General features: G+C 43.5%; 1 protein-coding gene across 1 annotated transcript in view; it reads right to left on the minus strand.

Annotated features, from left to right (window-relative positions):
* The window catches only part of LOC307241732 (semaphorin-3F-like), a 70,174-nt gene that overhangs the window by 41,680 nt on the left and 5,130 nt on the right, over nucleotides 1-23,364 (minus strand). Inside the window, exon 2 of the mRNA XM_080015946.1 lies at nucleotides 3,619-3,767. Coding sequence (XP_079872072.1) covers nucleotides 3,619-3,733 — 115 coding nt within the window. The 5' untranslated portion in view covers nucleotides 3,734-3,767. The remainder of the gene's footprint in view (nucleotides 1-3,618; nucleotides 3,768-23,364) is intronic.

Consider the following 23,364-nt stretch of genomic DNA (forward strand, 5'->3'; position numbering starts at 1 on the left):
AAAATACATCGTTGTGGAGGGGGCGTGTACCAACGTGTATCATCGAGTAAGAATTGCTGACGTCGCTGAGGTCACTTCCGTTAACAAGACGAGGACCGGTCTTGTCTATGAAAACTTTCATTTCTCTGTGTTATGGATGAGGAGAAGCCTACTGGACTTCATTTCTCCATGATGATTGTCAGTTCTCCGACAGCGACGCGGAGAATGACGGCAACGCTGAGACTGATATGATCCTGGACTTTGAGAACATTTCAAACAGCTGATTTCAACCTGAATGTGACGATGAAACGGAATATTTTCAAGAACAACTGGGGGAGACCGACGATACGTCCGTTGTTGTAACAACGGAAGAAGTTGATGACGTGATGAAGTCCGTTGAGGTTGGTGTTGTTGACGCTGTTCAACACTGTTTGTGATTGACCCATTCAGCAGAATGTTAATTGTGTTAATTGCATTCTGGAAGCTGGCTGAATGAACTAAGTGTAAGTAAAACTTTGAGGGTGATTATCTCAGAATCACAGTTTGCCACACCCTTGTCATAAACAAGTCATAGCTTTAAAAATATTTGCTTGATTTGCACAAGTGACACATTGTTTGGAAGCTCTGATTCTCCACTTTCAAATGAAAGAAAAAGTCGAAAGCCACCAAATTACCCGAAAGTATGCGGTGGGTCACATTTGTAACTATATATAGATATTCAAATTGAAAACTGTGCTTAAAGGCAGTTCAGTGGAGCAAAACTTTTTTATACTGTATGTTAAACCAAAAAAACTTTTTGGCAGCTACCGAAAAAGGTGAGTCTGTGGCACTTCTGCAAATCAGCTTTTTGGCGACATACAAGCACAAACAACAACGAAGCAAAGCAACAAATTTCTGTCAGGAGTTCCCCGCTACGACGCTGAGCATGCTAAACACTTTTTTTTTTTTTTTTATGAACTAGTCTAGTGAACGAAAGTAACCAATTGCAAGCACTTTGGGTGGGATTATTGTAACATTTCCTAGCAGACAAAAAGAGCAAATCCATAAAATTTGTTTTTTTTCCAGGGAAGGTGATAGAAACGGCTCCACATCAGCAACGCGTGACCTTGAGTACTTCAGAGTGAACCATTGGAAAAAGCCCCCGCCAGCTGTGTTCTTTGCGGAGGAGCTTCCCTTACTGCGTACAATGGACATAAACATTCTGACCGCAGGAAGCTCTTTTTTACTCCAGTCTGTCCTCTTTTCTGGGCAGAGGAACACACTTTCACTGTCATCTGCGTACACAATTGCCTGAGTGACCCCACACATATTGTCGTGGTTAATAAGTAACCCCACATGAAAAGAAACTGATTACATGTTATACTAAACCACCAATTCTCAAGGTATATGTATAAAAAAACTTTTAAAAATCGATGCTATAAAACCAAAACAGGGAAGTAATGAAATAACAAATGGAAGTCTTCTACATAAATGTATCCAAAAATAAATAAAAAATGTGTGCCATAAAACCAAAAATGGGAACTTAAGTTTTCGACAAAAAACAGACCAAAGAAAGAAAGACCAAATGCAGCTGAGACAAAAGAAAGGGCCCAAGGTCATACACCCATATATGGCATAAAGAATCTCCAAAAAAAGAAAATGCCTGGTAACAGGTACAAGTACATCTTGAGCATAAAAGGAAGCCCAAAAGGTTTGCTTCGTCAGCTGGACTCTGGAGTCCCTCCTAATGTTTAATGCTGTACTTGACGCTCAGATACACAATAAACTTTTTCGCATCAGACTTTTTCTGGGTCCAATGTTTATTCTTCTAAGTTTTTGAGGCCAGAATAGATAGAAACGTCGTCCAGAGATCCAGACTTTTCACTGGCCCAGGTCTGGACCTTTTTTGGCCATGAAACTCCATCCATCTCCGTATTTATCACACACACTGGAGCACACACACACACACACACACACACACACACACACACACACACACAAACACACACAGACACACACAGACACACACACACACACGCTAACAACAAATTCACATGCTCAATTTCATTATGAGCATGTTCGTTTTTTGCAACATTTCAATTTCTGTCACTTCGTCCTGAAACTCTTGACTGCTCAAGGCTTTTGTCCATAATGGAACTTTTTATAAAACTGTCTTATAGAAATAACTTGTTTTCTTTTGGATACGTTTATGCTGTCTTAAGATAGATAATCAGAACGGTCACTGGGCCTACTAGAAGTGACTCGTCATTCCCTCACCTGTTCTCCTTCGTCCTAAAGGATTTTTCAGACAGCAGTCTTTAATAACTATCTATTTAAGCCTAGTCCAGTGTACACGTACTCCTCACTTAAGTTCCGTTCCTAGGACCTAGTCGTTAAGTGAATTGGTCAATAAGCGAGGACCCGTGTTATTTCATAGTTAAGGGGGCGTGGCGATTGCAAATGCTAATGTATTGAATACTGACAGACTGCGGGAATGAGACTGAGAACGGTGATGTGCTATGTTGAGACGGCATGCACGCTGCAAAATTGTACGCGGCGCACAACACAGACTGGTCAGAGAGCTGGTTGTAAGTCTGAACGGTTGTTAACAGGTAGGTCATTAAATAAGGCGTACCCGTACTTCAACTGCTGTGACACGGCACACTAGTTTGCCAGCAGCTCAATCAGAACAAGTCTCACTCTTATAGTAAGGACTATTCGTAGTGATGAAAGATTGGACTCTTTTTTGAGATTCGGTTGTTGACTCATTAAAAAGAGTTGTTCCATTTTCTGACTCTTTGTTCATTTAATTCTGTTGGTTTAACGCACGGTGAATGAGCGAGGACTTTCTGTGAACAATGAACTAGAGTCAGAAGACGGTCTGAGTTGTGAATGGAATTCTCACAAGAACCATTTAATTCTATAAAAAGTATTTATTTTGGTAGAGTGCAAAGTGTAAATCAGTGACATTCAATATGAATTATGCCATTATGTCATTCATTGGCCTGTTAACCGCAGTAATTATTTTCAGTTTACGAGTCAATTCACTCACCCACTCTTTTGCCTGAGTGTCTCCTGACTCCCTAGTAATCTAAAAGATTTGTTCACTGTGAACAAAATGTATTTGAGTCTTGCATTGCTATTAGTAGGCCATAATAATAAGCATAGTTACATGTTTCTGACTTTTGTAGTTGTTCAAATGATAGTGGTGTGCTGTGGGATTATTTCATTGTAAAAAGTGTGGCGTGAAAGACAAGATTGGGAAACACTGGCCTCAACCAATATTAAAACTTGACCTCACTAGCCATAATGAGTGGGGGTTAACAAAGACATTATATATAGTTATATACAGGTACATAGTTTAATTTTACCTTGTGCAAGGTGCAAAACTTGCTGCTGGAAAATGACCTTGAATTTGGTTTACACTTTGGCAACTGGTTAGCATTTATCACCCCAGATGTCAGTGTTGCAAAGCAACGAAGTCATTAAATTAAATCACAGTTTTCTCTCTCTCTCTCTCTCTGTGAAGAAATACAAGCATAAACACACTTGTAGAACTGTTTTTTGGTTTCAACAACCCATTTCATAAGTACTTTCAGAAGTAGACACAGAACACCAGCAGGAGGAAACTCCAGAGAAAAAGAACAAGGTACTGCTCACCTCTGTAAGACAGATAGACCCTGGGAGCCGCCTGACGGTCTCCATGGCAACAGTGGATGCAACAACCAAAGAAGGCGAGGAGGAAAACATGGAGGATGGCTTTGCCGGTTACCATGGCGACGATGGCAGTGTTTGACACTTTGTCACCCCTACAGAACAAGAAAAAATACATTTTACGTGTGTAACTCGCTTTGTATGTCCATATTAAATTATATACATATTATACATAGATATTACACAGAGAATTAAAAACAGCTGATGAAAAATCTATGTAAAATGTCTCCATCTCTGTGTCGAAAGCGTTACAATCCACATTTGGAAAAGTAATTACTGCAATGAAAAAAAGTGAATTAACTGTAAAGGGACACTGTGTTCATCACGTCTGAAACACAACATTGTTTCAATCAAATCAATAATCGCTTTTTAGAAAAGCTATAAGTCAGATGATTTTTTTTTACACATTTGTCACTTTTGGCCAATGAAGTGCTAATAACAAGGTGTAACAGCCCCAGCTGTGCCTTTCTGTCCCCTTGTCCTTCCTCCCTTTCCCTCTTGTATCTAGTATGTCCATGTCTATACCCGACAGTGCAGGGTAGGTGTGGTTCCTGGTTCCAGGCCTGGCTGACACAGCTGTTCCTTGACACACTCATCACCACTCTCCGTAGGAACTCCTCATCCAGACCTCATCTGATCTTACAGTCACCTAGTGTGGTATTCTCCAGACTGCTCTCTGTTGAATTCTTATGTTTTTGTTGCTCCTTGCCTTGTTTGATCCTGTCAGCCCCTCATCTCCAGAAAACCTCCCTCGTGTTAGTCTGCCTGCCTTCCTGTCTGCCTATGCCTCACCACCAGCCTGTCCACACTCGTAGCCCTGTGCCTTCAGCCAGCCCGGTCGGACCCCCGAACGACCCACCTGCCCTTTATTCCATTTCCATATCATCTTATTCCCCCCCTTGTAAATAAACCTTCTATACTTTCCCCGTACTGTGTGCTGCATCTGGTCTTATCCGCCTCATTCATGACAGAACGATCAGGACCCCATTCCAGAAGGTGCTTGATTATCCGGTCTGTGCAGGGAACGCTGTAAAAAGGGACTGCTCAACCTCCAACAGGTTCCGCAAAGCGTCGCTGACTACTCATTAGATTTCCGGGTTCTGGAGGCAGAGACTGGGTGGAACGAGAAGGCCCTTTGTGGCATATTTTTTCAGGGTTTGAATGAAAACCTCAAGGATGAATTAACACTGCGGGATGCATTAACCTATCCGGACGCTATGATCTCTATTTCCATCCAGCTGGAGCACTGCATACGGGAGAGACGCCACTAAAGGTACTACAACTCCTGCTCCACCTACAGCTCTCGTGCTCCATCCCCAACTCTCACGAGAGTCACTCCCGGTGCCCAGGCTGTCTCCAGCTCACCTCGTACCCTCGCGGCCCTGCAGGAGGAGCCGATGCAAGTAGGTAGAGCCCCCCTCACACCTGCAGAACGGCAAAGGAGGATAAAGGCAAGGGAGTGCATATATTGTGGACAGTTAGGTAATTTCCTGGCTTCCTGTCCTGTCCGGCCAAAAGACAACCCTCACCCGTAGCTTTGGGGAGACCGGTGAGCAAAACTATCGAACCTAAGACCCCACCCCCCAGGTTGCAGGTCCAAGCCACCCTGGTGTATTCCGGTACTGGAACAGTTTTCTCGACTCGCATTTAGTGTCCCAGTCTGGCATCTCTGTCTCTTGTCCCAACAAGATCGTTTGGTGGAGTTCCCTGTGCCATTCAAAATGTCTGTGTTCTGCTCTACCCCCTGTTGAGCCTACCACTGTCTCTGTCTCTCCTGTTACTCTGGACCTGTGTGTTGTAGGTTTAGGGAAGGTGTTCAGTAAGGAGCAGGCACTCTCTCTGCCACCCAATCGCCCCTACGACTGTACGATTGGAAGGTCATCCGACCTTCTTCTTCCCCCGTGGGAGCAGGATTTTTCTTTGTGGTCAAGAAAGATCGGTCTGGACTTTCGGTTTAGCTCAGCATGGCATAAGTCAGCACAGTTGGTCAGCACGTATTCACAAATTGTCCTATTGGCTTCATTCGCCAGGATCGTTATGGTGTAAGTTGGAGGCTTAATCATGTTCCTCATCTTCCCCAATGGCCCTACTAACCTGCTCCCTACCACCAATACTTCCAATTTCACAAACAACCTGGTGGCGCTGTCTACCCATTAGCATTTGGTTGCAATTCAGACATCACTTTAAATTTAAGTCAGCCTCCACACTGATGCCTTTAATGAAGAATCATTTGTTTCCCCCATCACTCACTTACATGCTGTGGCAGAGCAGAGGCATGAGGCCTGTATTGCTACTTTCAAGTAAGGCACTGTGCCTCTCTCTATCTCTCTTTCCAGGTTATCCTTCCCTCCCTGCTAACCAACCATGGGATGACCTTCTGACTAAAATTCCATCAAAAATCACTCATATCCAAGATATATGAACAACTCATGGCATTTGGAAGTCATTTCGTTGCCAAAACAAGATCTGCTTGCGAACGGGAGCTGGGGGTAGACTTCACAGATCAGTGGTGGGATGAAGCAGTGAACAGAATATGCCCAAGTACGCCTTGTGCAAGGCTAGAACTTATACAATTCAAGGTATTACATAGAGTTAATTTTTCAAAATACCAACTATCTGAAATCTATCCAAGTATTGCAGACTAATGTGACAGATGTCACGCCCCCTCTTGTAACCTGAGTCATAAGTTCTTCTTTTGTCCCAATCTACACAAATTTTGGAGTGACTATTTTACAATATCAAAAAAGTTCTGGGTATTGATATAAGGATATCCTTCTCTATAGCAATATTTGGGCTTTCCAGTTGGTTCCCCCCAGATCACTTTTTCACAATCCGATATATAAGCCTTTACGTCCCTTGTAGCTAGATGCTGCATTTTACTTTTAAAGAAGTCTCCTAAAGCTCAGTCTATATCTCAATGGCTTAGAGATGTTATATCCTATCTTAAGCTGGAAAAGATAAGAATCTCATTCAGTGAAAGGCAAAATTGCAAATTTTTTTCAGAAATGGAACTGTTTTATAGATTACTTTAACTCCTTACAAACCTTGCCCCCTGATGAATCCCTCTTCCCATCCGTTTCCCTTCCATCGATGTTTTGCTATTTATTCCTTCATTTATTTTTATTATTGTCAATGTTACCAATTCTTCACTCTACTTCTTTATTTTTTATTTTATTTTACTATTATTATGTATTTTCTTTCTCTCTGACACTCTGTTTTACCTGTATTTAGCTATTTGAATATTTTAAATATTGCATATACTTAATTCAACAACATCCTGTAGTAGTTACATGACCTTCGATACAGAGACAATGTTCCACTACTTTTTTTGTTGGGGCCCTCTTTGAAGCCCCTGAAGGTAAATATTGATTATTGTATACCTCTGTTGTACTTATTTCTTTGTATCCCGAATAAAAAACATTTAACAAAAAAAAAAAGGACGGGTCCCTACGACCCTGTATTGATTATCGTGGACTCAGTAACATCACAGTAAAAAACAAGTATCCTCTGCTTCTCATAAGTTCTGCCTTTGAACCCCTGCATGGTGCCATAGTCTTCAGCAAGCTGGACATGCATAACGCCTACCACCTGGCCCACATCCGGGAGGGGGACAAGTGGAAGACTGCATTCAACACCCCACTAGGCCACTCTGAGTATTTAGTGATGCCTCCCCCGCCCCCACCGTCTTCCTGGCCCTTGTCAATGACGTGCTGAGGGACTTCCTGAACCGCTTTGTCTACTTAGACGACATTCTGATCTTCTCCCGTGACCTGTCTGAACACAAGCTCAATGTCCGCCGGATGCTCCAAAGGCTCCTGGCGAATAGACTTTTTGTGAAAGAGGAGATGTGGGAGTTCCACGTGAACTCCGTGGGTTTCTTGGACTACATCATTGAGTCTGCGCAGGTGAGGAGTAGATCCGCACGGTCACTGAATGGCTGGTTCCCTCCACCCGCAAGAAGCTGCAGCAGTTCCAACTTCTGCTGCCATTTTATTAGGGACTCAAGCCGAGTTGCAGCCCCTCTCACCAGACTCACCTCCCGCGTGGCTCCTTTCGCCTCGACCCCTGCTGCTGAAGAAGCCTTCTGCCGGCTCAAAGAACACTTCATTTGAGCTCCCGTCCTGGTCCAGCCTAATACCTCTCGGCAGTTCATCATTGAGGTTGATGCCTCCAACGCTCTGGTCCTGACTCCAAGCTTTATCCCTGTACCTTCTTCTCACGTCGTCTCTCCCCGGCAGAGCACAACAATGATGTTCAAGTTGAAGTTCCAGAGATTATTTGTCACATACATATACATACGGTCAATCATATATGCAGTGAAATGTCATGACACCCGGTGATTACGCACAATAAGCTCTATAAGCTCTAAAGATGTAGGCAACAGGGAGCTATAAAGCTTACCCTGGAGGAGTGGAGGCACTGGCTTGAGGGAGCACAAGAACCTTGCCTATATTCAGTCCTCCAAACAACTGAACTCGCGTCAAGCCCGTTGGGCCCTGTGTTTCGGACAATTTAATTTTCCATCACGTATCGGCCGGGGTCCAAGAACGTCAAGCCTGACTCCCTCTCCAGCCAGTTTGACTTCCGAGAGGCTCCACCTAGTCCCGACACCATCCTGCCCTCCACTCGTGTTCTAGGGGCCCTGTCTTGGGAGATCGATCGACCGTCGGTGGTACGGGATGCTCAGAGGGCGCAATCCGACCCTGAAGGTGTGCCTCCCAACCGCCTGTTTGTCCCGGACTCTGTTCGTTCCCAGGTTCTCCAATGGGGGCACAACTCAAGGTTCTCATGTCACCCCGGACAGACCCTCTGTCCCACACGAAGAAGCTTCTGGTGGCACTCTATGGCTATGGACGCATGGGAGCTTGTCCTGCACCATTTGCACTCGAAGTAAGGCCTCATACCACCCCCCAGTGGGCTTACTCCTTCCCTTGCCTACTCCCAGCCACCCCTGGTCACATGTCGCCCAGGGCTTTGTCACCGGCTTGCCCTCCTCTAAGGCGGCTCACTTCGTCGCCTTGCCCAAACTTTCCTCCGTCTGGGAGACCGCTGACCTCATGGCCCGCCATGTCTTCCGCCTGCACGGTCTCCCAGTAGATATTGTCTCAGACCGTGGCCCCCAGTTCATGTCCCCTGTCGGGCCTTGGGAGCCACGGTCAGCATCTCATCTGGCTTTCACCCGCAAACCAATGGGCAGTCGGAACACACCAACCAGGACCTTGAAGCGTCTCTCCGCTGTGTTGTCTGCTCCAACCCCTCCTCTTGGAGTTCCCAGTTAGTTTGGGTAGAGTATGCACACAAGTCCAACTCATTCTCTGCCACTGGTCTCTCTCCCTTTGTGTCCTCCCTAGGTTACCAGTTCCCGGCCCAGGAGGAGGAAGGGGCAGTGCCATCGGTGCGACTAATTTCTGGGGCTGGCCCAAGGTTTGGAGGGAAACCAAGTCCGGCCTGCTTCGGACTGCCCAGTGGAACCAGCGCTTTGCAGACCACACTCAGGTCCCAGCCCCCAACTACACACCCAGTCAACAGGTCTGGCTCTTACATGTGGATTTCAAAGATATCACTTTGAAAACCAGATGTAATAAATCGTCTCGCCAGTTCCTTGGCCCTTTTGAAGTAACCTACATAATTAACCCCACCGCAGTTTAGCTCCATTTCACTATGCGTATCAACCTAACCTTTCACGTCTCTCAGGTCAAGCCGTCTCCACCATCACCCTCTCCAGACTGCTGTCTGTTTAATTTTTATTTGTTGCTCCTTGCCTTGTCTGACCATTTCCGCCCCTCATCTCCAGAAAACCTCCCTCGTGCTTGCCTGCATTCTTGTCTGTCTATGCCTCATCACCAGCCTGTCCACACTCGGAGCCGTGTGCCTTCGGCCTGCGCGCTCTGGCCCCCGAACGACCCATCTGCCCTTTATTCCATTCCCAGATCATCTTATTCCCACCTTTGTAAATAAAGCTTCTATACTTTCTCCGTACTGTGTGCTGTGTCTGGATCTTATCCGCGTCGTTCCTGGCACATGGTTTGTGTGCACGATTGTCCGAGAGCTTGTTTCACTACATAAGGAAACAAAGTAAAATAAAATTACCTACTTATAAAACACTGTTTTGGCGCACGATCACGGGCACCCCATCGCTGGCACGCCGTGGGCACAGAGGGGGAGGGATCAGGGCGCAGAACCACAAATATTTAATTTAATTCCTGTTTTTCCCAGGAAGGGTGGGTCTGGAAATTTCCAGCAACTCATAAACCCCCCCCATGCCCCGTACATATTCACGTTTAAAAACCAAATCTGATTGGACTGACAAAATTCTGAGTCGGGTACAGCCCTAGAAATAACTAATAATAATCGGACACACACAAAAGAGATCCCCCCATATCTTTAATGGACTGTCCCTCCCCGTCGCGTGCAAAGCTGGAATGACGGGCGGGATCGGACTCAGCGGAGCAACTGAAAAGTTTCTCCAGAAGTCCTTCAACATAGGATAGAAGACAGTCAATGATGATAAATAAACAGTGATCATTGTGTTTATATTTAGTATCCTCCTCTAACTTTCACCAGCAAAAAAATTGTATACACACACACACACACACACACACACACACACACACACACTATATACACACACGCCGCTGACTGCGTTAACTTTGCACCAAATCTCAGGTCTGTAATTAACAGGACACAGGTGAATTTGCAGCACATAATTGGCCCTGAGAAAGAATGGCCCAAAAATAAGAAAATCCTTCTGCAAAGTTAAGCTGGAGTTTGACTTGAAGGCTGACTAAATTATATCTTGCAAGGTTGTCCTGTGTTCATTTATAAAATAAAGCCTCTTCTGTCCATTGAGAATGGGTATCCACACGCTTCAAATGAGGAAGAGAGGAATTGTGTATTTGAATTTATATTTTGTGTGTTTCTTGTTTTTTTAATACACTTTTTCCATTCTGGGAGCATAAATAATAGAGCAGCCTAGACTTGGGCAGCTCGCTCTGAGACTCGTGGAAGAACATTGGCAGTGCAAGATGTTACAAAATTTACAAGTCTAAACCCTACAATTTTGGGTATGGGATTTCCATAGAGTTCAGTACAATAACAACAGAATCACTGGGCCTTATTCGGGAATTTTGCAAACATATTTGACGTTTCCCCAAACAAAGTTGAGTTCATCAGGTTTTTATTCAGATCTGATTCGTTCTTGAGTACAATAAAAATATGTAGGTCTGAACGTATGAGAAGGCATTAATATGATGTGGCTTACATTAAGAATGTCTTATTCTTATTATTCCCACTTGGATGAACCTACAAAATATTTCAGTATTTTTGTAGACCTTATAGACTACTGATTATACCCATAATAACATTGTTAAGCACGATAAATGAAGATATTTAAAGGAAACGCTGTCAAGCCCAAAAGCAATAACATATTTTATTTTATTTGAGCCCTTGTCTAATCTCAAGGAACGCACAGACATGTGGAGAGTGATTCTCGACCCTTAAGTCTACTTGCCTTGAAAGGTGTTGACAGGGTGCCTTGCACTGCACATCACCTATTAGATAAGCTGTCATACACAGGCATAAATAAGAAAACAGTGTGTATTGTATTCTTCAATTGTGTATACAAGCGGTTGAGGATAAGATTGACAAAAAAAGATGGCAAAAGGCAATGAAAAATACATTTAGTTTGTTTAGCACATAACAATAAGCACATTTTCTATGGACTAGTCCAGAGTCAAGCCCCAACTCCACACTCCACCCATACCACAGCACGGTCTGCTAGCATACCAGCAAGCTAGTGGCAAGAATTTCCCACTTCCTATGTTGCGTCCTCGTCCGTACCAATAGTTTAAAGGCCACACCTTGAGTTAATTAATATTGTTTGTTGTGGAAATACAATCAATTCACTATTATGACACACCTTCAGACTAGATATCTTCACGTCAAAGTATCAAGCCAAGTCAAGTCAAGCCCATGCCCCCATTCACATCCATGGAGCTGCAGTGGAGAGTCTCTTGCTTCAACGTCACCCAGTCCAGGCAAGTAGACCTGGCAGTAAAAATTGCCCAAAAGCACCTATACTTCCTGAGAAGACTCAAGAGGTTTAGCATGTCTGCCAAAGCTCTCACCAACTTCTACAGGTGCACCAATGAGAGCATCCTCTCTGGCTGCATTACTGCCTGGTACGGAAGCTGCTCAGCTGCTGCTCGCAAGGCCCTCCAGAGGGTGGTAAAGACAGCGCAGCGCATCATCGGCTGCCATCTACCACACACGATCCCTTAGAAAATCATAAAAGACTACAGCCACCCAGGCTATGGACTGTTCACGTTGCTGCAACCTGGTAGCCATTACCGGAGCATTCAGGCATGGACAACCAGACAGGATAAAAACTGTTTTTATCCCCAGGCCTTCAGGCTTGCCCTTATTTGCTGACACTTTCTAACTTTCGAATTTCTTCTTTCAATGTCTTCTACGTAGTTATCGCTTGCCTTGTCATAATAATTTCACTGTTCAGAATGACCCTGTTTTATACTGTGCATTTGAAAAATAAAACTCTTTGACTTTGAAGTCAAGATTATTTGTATAGCCCTTAATCACAGTACAGTTCCAAAGGGCTTTACAGGCCCACATTTCACATAGAAATCAACAGCATTCCCTGATCTTAACCCCCATCTGTGCAAAGAAAAACACTCAGAAAACACCTTGGACTGCCAGAAACCCACTGTAGTTTCTGCTTTTAGACCCCCAACAAGCAGCATCTGAGAAGTTTAGTGGCTGTCATCATGAAAGATTATTAACATGATCTCCAGGGGGCAAACTAAGACAGGATTGCAGTGTTAGCAATTTACACTGAAGTGGAAAATCCGGAGGTCGGGGGTGTGTCCGCCGCTGACCACCTCTGCCGTTCTCTCTTTCAATATTCTTACAAGTTGATGAATATATAATTTCACAGGCATGTTGAGAAAGCTGAGCATAAGTGGATGGATGACTGAGTGGCTAAAATTTAACAAATCATTCAAATCATTCAAGTGTGCTTGAAGAGTGGATGGACGTCTCAAAGAGGGCTGACTGTGCGTTAAAAATCCCAGGCCTGTAATTAACAAGCCACAGGTAAATATGCAGAATATTATTGGCCCTGAGAAAGAATGGCCTAAAAATAAGAAAATCCTTCTACAAAGTTAAGCTTAAGTTTGAGGCTGAAGTGGGGCATCTTACACTGAAGGGGAGAATTCGGAGGTCGAGAGGTATAGCCGTCCACCACGGATTCTCTCTTTCAATATTCTTACGAGTTGATGGATATATAATTCCATAGGCATGTGGAGAAAGCTGAGCAAAGGCGGATGGATGAGTGAGTGGCTAAAATTTAACAAAGGCCTGCAGAGCCGGCCAGGCTGCCCGGGCTTGACCTCAACTCTGTCAGGGCCAAATAAACTGTTATGTTCCTGGAATGTAACTAACTATAGGTATAAATGCTAAACTGCTTTTATTAAAAACATTTTTTTTGTTCGACAATGATTCTTCTGGTTAGAAAGATCTTGGGTACTTGGAGCACTTGGTGGTGTGTACAGGATTCGAGTGGTAAAGCTACAATTCTGTAGCTTTATCTTTTAGCGAATGAAAGTGATAAAATGACGTGATAAGTTACTGGACATTTACTATGATAAACTGGACATTTACTACCTGGTGACTACAGACTTTCATGTCAGTAGAAGTCTGTTGAGGCAAGAGGGTAGGTGAGATGGCGTTGCTTCGGTTTGAAGGGTGTTCAGTTTCTGTCTATACTGGTTACTGCCACTGTTATAGTACTGAAAGCTTCTGCCGTAACAAGAACTGCCTCATCTCAGCCGCTGCTCAAGGTTCCCATCTTTAATCCCAGGTGGTGGACTTTGAAATCCACAATTAAGACCCGCTGTCTTACAGAGTACAGCTTTTGGTATTTTGAAAACATCTGCTTCAAACACACATTTGTGGGACAAAAGATTACCTCCCAGTGTGCAACTGGATTTAGACACTAGGAATGTACACACCCAACCACAATAATAATAATTAATTCTGCAAGCAGCGATGACCGGGTCCTCGATGGGCAAGTGTCGTTGGTGTCCGAAAAATCGTCTAGGAGGAGTTTGTGAAAGTACAGAGCATGAAAATTAAAAAATTTACACTGTCACATAAACAGTGCCTTTTTCGAACATGAAATTCAAGGATTTGCCCCGCCCGAACCATCTGACAAAAACTACATCTTTTAATAACTTTTAATCGTGAAGGTGTCTTGTAGACACACAGCAAGTTTGAAGTCGATCCAATAAATCGCCTAGGAGGAGTATGCGAAGAACAAAGCATAAAAAATCGACCAAAAAGTGACTAAAATGGCACCTTTGATTAAACATGAACTACTTCCTGTTGGATTTTCTCTCTCTAGGTCGTCCTCAGACGAGCCTTCCATCGTTGTTTCCAGTCATCCCGGTTCTCCATACATCTGGCCAGCTCGTTGGTGCTTTGTGCTCCCGCATCATTCTTGAGTACATCCACATATGTTAAAGTGGGACGTCCTCGTGACCGGTGCCCATGTGTTGGCTCCCACAGTACCAGTTTGCTGGCTGGCAGCTCCTGGTGTCTTTCGCAGTGTCCTGCTAGTCTCATTCTCCTTACAGAAATCTTCTCGCTCACCCTTGGTATTCCCTCGTACAGAATTCTGTTGGTTACATGTGTACTCTTGCTGATGTTAAGCACTACACGCAACATCCTGGTGTAGCACCCGTCCAGGGACTTCTCTAGGGTTGGCTTCAGGGACCAGCATTCACTGCCATAGAGGAGAACGGACTCTACTGTCGCATAGAAGAAGCTGAGTTTGATTTGGCGGGGGAGGTTGGAGTTCCATACACTGGACATGCCTTTCAGGGCCCTCCATGCATGTGCCTTCCTCACTTTCAGATCTTGCTCAGTTGAGTTGACCCATGAACCCAGGTACTTGAAGTCATCGACTTCTTTCAGCACAGTTCCTCCTGCTGTAGTCAGAGGTTGATGTTCTGGTGGAACGTTATAGGTGATGACCTCAGTTTTCTTGGCATTTAGCCTCAGGCCTACTTTGGCGCACTCCAGCTCTACCCTTTTCAGTAGTTCTTGTGCTTGTTCCACATTATTGGAGAGCAGACTGATGTCATCCGCATAATCAAGGTCTGTGAGGACCACTGCGGGATGTCGTCTCGACCTCCTTGGTGTTAGCGTGAAGCCAAGTTCCTGCTCTCGCCCGCTGATTGCCTTCCTGAGTGCGTAATCGAGGACTATGATGAAGAGGAAGGGGGCTAGTGTGTCCCCTTGCATAACGCCAGCCAGGATGTCAAACTCCTCGCTGTTGCCATCTGGGGTCATCACCTTGGCCCTTGTTCCTGCGTACATGGTCTCTATTGCTCGGAGTAGGTTGGGAGGAATTCCATACGCCCTAAGGATTTTCACCATCATGCCTCTGTGGATCGAGTCAAAAGCCTTTTTGAAATCAATGAAGCACAGAACTGCGGTCAGGTTGTCCTTCCTCACCTCCTCAATTATTCTCCTGAGTGCCAAGATCTGGGCTGTTGTTGTTCTCCCCTCCCGAAAGCCGTTCTGGTTCTCCCTCAAATGAGGGTCGATGGCAGGTCTTATCCTGTTCAGTATCATGCGATTGTAGATCTTTGCAGGGATACATGTCAGGCTAATGCCTCGGTAGTTGTCCGGTTTCGAGAGATCTCCAGCCTTGGGCACTGGGATGATGTTCGATAGAGACCACATATCAGGCTGCCGATTGTGCAGCAGAGCAAGGTTGCAGAAATCTAGAAAGATGTCGTCGAGATCACATTTCTTCAGGACCTCTGGGGGTAGACCATCTGGACCGGCACTTTTCCCCACTTTCACGGTGGTTTTTGCCCTGGCGACCTCCCCAGCCGTGAAGGGACCATCATCAAGTCCCAGGTCTTGGAGGACTGTTGGCACATATTGCTCCACTGCTTCCGCCGTCTCTCCCAGCAGCCTCTGGAAGTGCCTGGCCCAGGTTGTCACCCTCTCCTCAGGGCTGTGTCCGTCGACCTGTCCCTCTTTGGTCCTCTTCCTCCCGGTCATTTCATTGATTACCCTCCAGGCCTCCCCATATCTCTGTCCACCTTGCGCTGCCTTCACTCTCTGCACTTTCTCCATCAGCTCCTCCCCTTTAATGGTGTCGTAGGTGTTGAAGAGGAGCTGTTTGGCTTCGTTCAGCTCCCTACGTCTCTCCACTGTTGGTACCCGCTCATAGTTGAGGCGGGCTTCCTCCACATACCCTCGCGCCGCTACTACCTCAGGGTGTTTCGATCGCCGGGAGGATCTGACTCTCTCCATCATGGGCACACATAGTTTGGTCGCCTCCTCGTTCGCAGCAATGAAACGTGTGTATTCGTTGCTGGACTCCGCTACTTTGTCCAGCTGCTGGAAACGCTTCCTCACCTCCTCCGTGTACCTGGTTTGAAGGCCAGGGTCGTTTGAGAACGCTTTCCAGTCCCGCCAGATCTTAGGACTTGGTTTAGGGACCCTGAGGCTCAGTCTCACCCGCATGGAGACCACGCGGTGGTCTGAGCCCACAGAACTGAATGTGGAGTATGGTTCTGCATTCATGATGGAGTTCCTCCACCTCTTCCTCACTAGGATGTAATCCAACTGTCGAAGCGTACCTGTGGCTCGATCTCGGAAGGTCCATCAAATTTTGGTCATGGTACCAATATAGATATTTTTAAGTCTAGTGAGGTTACATATGTGTACCGAATTTCTTGAGTTTTCGTGGAAAAAAAGTGAATGTGAATGATGAAAGTAAATAAGATAAGATAAAAATACTTTATTAATCCCCAAAGGGAAATTCCAGTGTTGCAGCAGCAATGACATCCATGACAAAACACACAGAATTTACAAAAACACACACAGTGTGGCAATATAATGCCGCATTGTGTGTGTGTGTGAGAATCGGTTCGATTTTCTTTTATTTTCTAGGGGGCGTGGGCAGCCATTTTGCCACACCCATGCACGGGACCCGTAGAATATCAACTTGCACACCGGGACTGACGAGTGTGCAAAGTTTCGTGAGTTTTCAAGTATCAAAAAGCCGATTCAATTTGGCGGAAGAAGAAAGAGAAGAAGAAGAAGAAGAAGAAGAAGAAGAAGAAGAAGAAGAAACAGAGCAATAACAATACAGGCTTAAACAGAGCAATAACAATACGGTCTTTGACTACATTCTGTGGGCTCGGACCGTAATAATTATAAATATAGCTGCAGGCAGCTATACACGGGGTCCAGTATTCACACCAAAAACAATTTTTCAAGTTCCCATGGAACTTAGCATCATTTCGTGCTGTCACTCCTCTTTACATCAGCATTACTACTAAAACGAGTAACAATTGTTGTGAGTTTCCATTGAACGCAACATCAGCTGATGTAATGACACAGTGACGCATGCTGGACCCTAACTATTAATAACTGGGATTCACTAAAACCAATGATGTTGGGGTCCAGAACAGATGCACTAGTACTTAAAAAAAATGTTTCTATATCTGAACCAGACGCCAATTTAACTGCCGTAGTTTAATTGAGTTCTCAGTTGTCAGTTACAGGAAATTAAACACTCAGGGCCACTGAAACTGAGCTTGAAACTGAGGATTCCAGTATTTTTATTGGTTCCCAAGACTGAGTACACAGTATTTATACTAAACTATACTAAATAATAATAATAATAATTATAATAAATATAGCTGCAGGCAGCATTACATGGGGTCCAGTTTATTCATTTTGGGTACATGTTACAGTTACTATGGAAGAACTTGTTAATGCTCAACATTTTCTGTCTTCTTATTTAAATCTGCTACGTTTAGCTGTAACTGTTTATACACAATGTTTCTTTAAAAAAAAAAAGTTATATATTTATATATTTTTTACATTAAACCAAATCTTGTCATTGTTTTAACTTACCTTGTTTTATGTAAAAACATGTGCATTCTCGGTTACGGTAGGTGACGTTGGGTCTTTGCATGCGTTAATTATGATGTATTTACGTAGGTTTACGTATTGATATATATAATGATTAAGGAGATTTACGATAGCAGTTGAACTTACGTAATTTTAGTGGTGACTTTTTTTCCTTGGATTACTTTTTCAATAAATTACGTTTCCATGAAATACGCATCACTCAAGCCCACATTTGACTGGACTCAACTCAATGTGGTCACGAGTTTTTGTGGACTACGGAAAAGTAATGGGGACCAAAGAGATAAGATATCAATCGAACAGATCTTCAGACATCTACTAGGTAAGAAAGTACATAAATATATAAGTAAACACCTAGTTTGTTATGTCAAACCACTAATGAGTGACGAAGTCTACACCCCGCACACTGGACATAGTGCCAATGTACATTCTGAATCAGAACCTGCACATTTAAAGTACATTGTATAACGACGTCATAAAGCGACTTACTCAATATATCATCTTGTTCATTTTGTTCATTTTGGTTTAAACAACACCTCAAGCGTGTTTTGCAATTGTTGTGTTCCAGATACTTTTAGCCAGTTGGACATATTTTGGTGTTAAATGCATTGTCTGTGATATCGGTCAAATTTTGTCTGTTTTTCACTAACTTCTGCTCCGTATGTGGATCGATTTGGATGAAACTTCAACCACAAGGTGTTTGTGACATACTGGTTCAAACAAGCGACATGCAAACTGTGTTTGTAGCTTCTGCCATTCTTCTGTTTGTCAAATTGTTTTAGATTTCAAAATTCAGATAATTTTTCCCGAACAATATCCATGGACCCCTAAATATAGCTGCAGGCAGCAAAACACAGGTCCAGTTTAGTCATTTTATGTTTGTATTACAGTTTTCCTGGTTCTGTGAAACGCAGCACAAGTTACAAAAAACAGCCTTCTTTGTGTGACTGTTAACCAGGTTTTGTCATTGCTATCACTCACAATGACACTTGTGGTAAAACAACTCCACTCTCAGAGGCTGATTCAAGAGTCAAGATTTTTATTTTATTTTAATCATTCTATTCACTAATTGCATCACGTTTTAGGAATTAGTTAGTTTCAGTTAGTTAGCTAGGCAGGAATTGGGTTAGCTATTATGTTCGGTTTAGTAACCATTGTGCATAATCTCTGGGTGCATTGAAAAGACATTTTACTGCTTATAGGTATGAACGTATGTATATGTATGTGACAAATAAACCACTGATATATGACGTCTCAGCATCGGTTATCCAGATTGATACCAGGTCTGTACAGTGTTGTAACGGTGATCCACTGCGTTCTCTCATCGCTGTGGGCCAGCCACCGCCCAGGGCGATAGGACTTGGTCAGGTCGGACTGAGTAAAATGTGTTTTTTCACATTTCTCACACTCATGGGTTCGACCAATCACCGTGGACTTATGTCTGGACCAATCACTGTGCACTTACGTCACTGAATGTACCTCTCGTGTCATTTAGTTTAAACAAGAACCGTGTTTTAACAATGATGTTCCAGCCCTGCAGGATGGACCCCTGATAATAATAATAATATTAACAATAATAATATCATACCACCTAAAAATCCAAGTGCAGCCTTAGTATCTTTTGTTATTGCAAGGGCCAAAAGGGTGTAGTGATGGGCCGTCCCTTGTGACTGGACACAAGAAGAGCTTACACGTCACCCTGCATTCATGCGAGAGGTGTCCCAAGGCCCCTCAACCCCCCCGTTCCTGCTTGTAATCCTGCCCCAGAGAGCTCAATCCCTCAACGCGGAGCTCTGTCGATGTGTAATGGTTCAAAATGAACAAGGGCATGCTGAAGGGAGCTCTACTGAATACCGTTTTTATCAGCCTGGCCCCCATCACACACACCGAGACCCCCACCATGAGAGACATAAACCTCACCGCCCCGCCTAACCCCCGTTGTGTTGCGACACCTGTTTCACGGCGCTTTGTGATTTTCATTGACACCACAAACAGTGCATTCCTTTGCAATTACCTTCCGTTCTCTTCCCTTCTATTTATATTGTACAGCTGTTTTTAAATCTGGGATATGCTTAACACCTCAACTTTTTTTATTGTTCCTGTTGTTCCTGTCATTTTATTGTTCCTGTTTTCCTTATCGAGGGAAACCTGATCTAAACATTCAAATAGATACTATTTCACAAAAAACAAATGCGCATGATTGTTGTTGCTTGGTTGCACACAGTAGCTGCTTGTAGACAGTGAAAGCTTGCTTATAATCATGGTGCAAAGTGTCAGTTGGGGAGGTTGCCCACTCTGTAGCATATATTGCAGCCTGGCTGGCCTCGAAGGGGGATCCCTCCCTTTGTGGTCCCTTCTCAAGAGTTGTTCCAAATCAGGCAAAACATCCGGCAATGGGTTAACTACAGCATGGTAGAAAGCTTCCTTTTGTGAGCCGGGAACCACCTGTAATGGTAGGCAACGAAACACTCTACGATAGGATCTAGTTGTGTGTAAGTTCCTTGATTCAAGTAACCTGTTAAAACAGCTGAGAGGTAAAGGTGCAAACCAAAGAAAACTGCGATAGTCCTCTGTGCTACAGTACTTCGACACAGAAACAAGACAATCACAATGAGACAAAGCTCAGCACAATATAATTACTACCCCCCCGCCCTCAGAAAGACAGGGCTCTACCACTGGCTTGACTCCAAGAATTTCCAGAATGGAGGCTAAATATCGTCTGGGCTGACAGCTGCATGGAATATCTTCCCTCACATACTGTCATTGACCCCCCGTATAATACATTTCCCTGTAAAAGGGGCCCCAGATTTAGGAAGGTGCGCAACAGAGCAAGGATTAGGGGTTAACATTCTGAAGTGCCAAAGCCAGGCGGTCCCGCCTTTGAAGTCTCTGTGACATATGGACATGCTTTATGGCCTTCCGTGTAAAGTTGATCGGTATTAAATACTATGCAATCAGCTCGCAAGAGACTATCTCCTTTACAGTAAGAAGGCTGACATTTATTATAAAAGAAAATGGTGACCTTTCTTCAAAAAAGTTCTACAGCAAAAGCTACAGTGGAAAGTGTTCCAATTTGGATTTCCCCCTTGCATGTGACAGAGATCTGGCGTTTTATAGTTAGTCTGAACTGCAAACAGCTGCATGGAGTCGCATTTGTTTGACTCCAATTCAAACCACCCTGATATGTCGGTGTGGTTCACATAACTTAAAAATTTACAGTGTTGCCATGGCAAGTAGCAGCATTGATGACAGTTTTCGCTCTTTACAATCGAATTCCCTGTCAAATTGAATGCGACTTTCGCAGCTAACTACAGACAAAGAGTGGCAACAATGGAAAGTAAACTTGAATATAGTTAAAGGCACATATAGCAATTGAAGCATGAACAAAAATATTGTTTAGGCCATATCTATTATACCAGAGAAACATGGTGCATTGCATGCAGTTGTTATTGACATTGTTGTCTGATGATACTGCTATGAATAAAAGGTTCGACTCTAAAAACGATGCGGACAGTCATTTAAAAAACGCCTAGGGTTGGTAACGAAACTCAACATTAATAACTGGACTAGAAAAACACATCACCCCATGTGCTTTGACCTGAAAGGGGACACTAGTTATACAGTTACAGTATATCAGCTACTGTAAAAATGCATGGACATGGGTGCTGAGCATTTGTCTGGAACAAGATACATGATTTTCTTAAAGCAGATATGCGATGAAAACAATAGGACCTTCAACATTCCTGTACGTCGGCACAAGCAGAGCAGGAGGACGAGATAGCTTAGTGGTCCGCATGGTCATCTATGAGTCAAAAGATCCCGGTGCAATGCAGAAGCTTAAAGTAGCCAGTCTACTTTGAACCAAGTGAAAACTCGATCATAAAAGAACCACTGGTGAACATTTCCACATAAACCCTGGTGTTACTACACTCACCAAGAAGTGTTTTTAAGACAAAACAGTGAGGGAATGAGCTGGAAAATAAAGTTGCATATTGCACTAAATGCTATGAGGAACTGTGATAAGAGTTAAGGTATCGCTATCAATGCTAGTAATGACATCTTCTGATGTTATAAAAGCCTGAAATCCATAAATGAATAGGATAGCAAGGTGAAAAGTGAGGCCCATTGCTCAACAGGTAACAGCCACACATTAGCCGATTACATCTCCAGCCCTAAGCTGGAGATGTAACTGAAACCCTGGTGGGATTGTGTGCAGTGAAGAATATGTTCCCTATATTAGCATTAACGTTAAGTGTATTCTCAACGCTTAACTAACCCCTAAATGAGGGAAATTAAGACATTTAGAGAGAAAAACAGCTGACTAAGACGATTAAAATAAAAACAAACGTTTCCCATCATCTAACCAATGGCAGCGATTGTTTTTAACTATTAAAATGTCCTCTCTGTACACTAAATAGTGAACTCTGTACACCATAACCCACAACAATGATGAAAATGTGACTTCCCAAGTAAATGAAAATATTTGCTTTTAATGTACAACCCTTTCGTTTCAATCTTGAACCATTGCCGGAAGAGATCAATTGCTCAGGTGAGGAAGTTTGGTACTTGAGCTCCATGGATTGTTTCGGATACTTTCAACACCATTAAAGTATCAAACTCCAATACCCGGCACTACACAACACAATTACCTTCTCATATATGTTCTATTATGCCGTATTTAACACAAGCACACCACTATTTGGAAAACCAATACTTCTATTCCAAAGCTACATTCTTGTCATCCACCCATTTGAATTTTTTTCATCTTTATCTATATGAGGAAATTCATTTAATTTCGTTTTTATGAAATAACGACCTGATTTCACCTTATATTTCTGCGTTATTTAGAAATTAACAATGTTGAGGAATTTCAGTGCATCCTAGACCAAGCCACTGCTTTCATCGCCTACGTGTCCCACCCCCCATAACCCCATGGGCCACAATGGCCCTGGCTTGAACCGCCCTATTAAAGTTAGTCATGGCAACCGTCTCCAGAGGTCAGTTATGTATACTGTGAGTTAAACACTTCACAGCATCAAGCACTCAATGACAAATTTAAGACCCGGTGCCACACCGGTGATCTCTTAAAGGGGAATACCACCCATTTTCAACATTGACATGGCCAAAACTACACCGGCTCAGGACCGGTGCTGCACCGGTCCTGTATATGTAACCCCTATAATTAACCTGTTTTTACACTGCAAGTAGTTGATCTACTACTCTACTCCTCTGTTGGGCAGTACAGCATTTTGATCTGGTCCCTTGGAGTTTGGGCAAACATGCAACACATGGGTCTGTGATGAAGCAACGGAGCCTGTGGTGGCTTTGAAAGACAAGCAAAATGTTGATATAATGAGAGGAACAAGGTTGACTGTGAACAGTGATGTCAGGAAGGTATTTTTAAGATATATCAAGTTATGAAATAACTTCTAATATCTGGTCCAACTGAGATTGAGAATTGCTTTGAGATATATTTAAGTTGTATCCTGTCTTTTTTTTAATTATTATTTTAACAACAGTATAATGTTTGAAATGAATATGAAATGACATATTCACCTCAAAATATTAACAATATTAACAAAATATTCATATTAATAGTTTAACATCCAACAAGATGGAGGATTTGGCGATGAGTGCTGGCTTTTTGGCCTTCTTGGCCTTCTTGGCTGCGTACTCTTCCAGGCGCTTCTCTTTGAGGCGCTCCGCCGCGATGTTCTT

This window comes from Zeus faber (genome assembly GCF_960531495.2).
Source record: "Zeus faber genome assembly, chromosome: 15".
Lineage (NCBI taxonomy): Eukaryota > Metazoa > Chordata > Actinopteri > Zeiformes > Zeidae > Zeus > Zeus faber.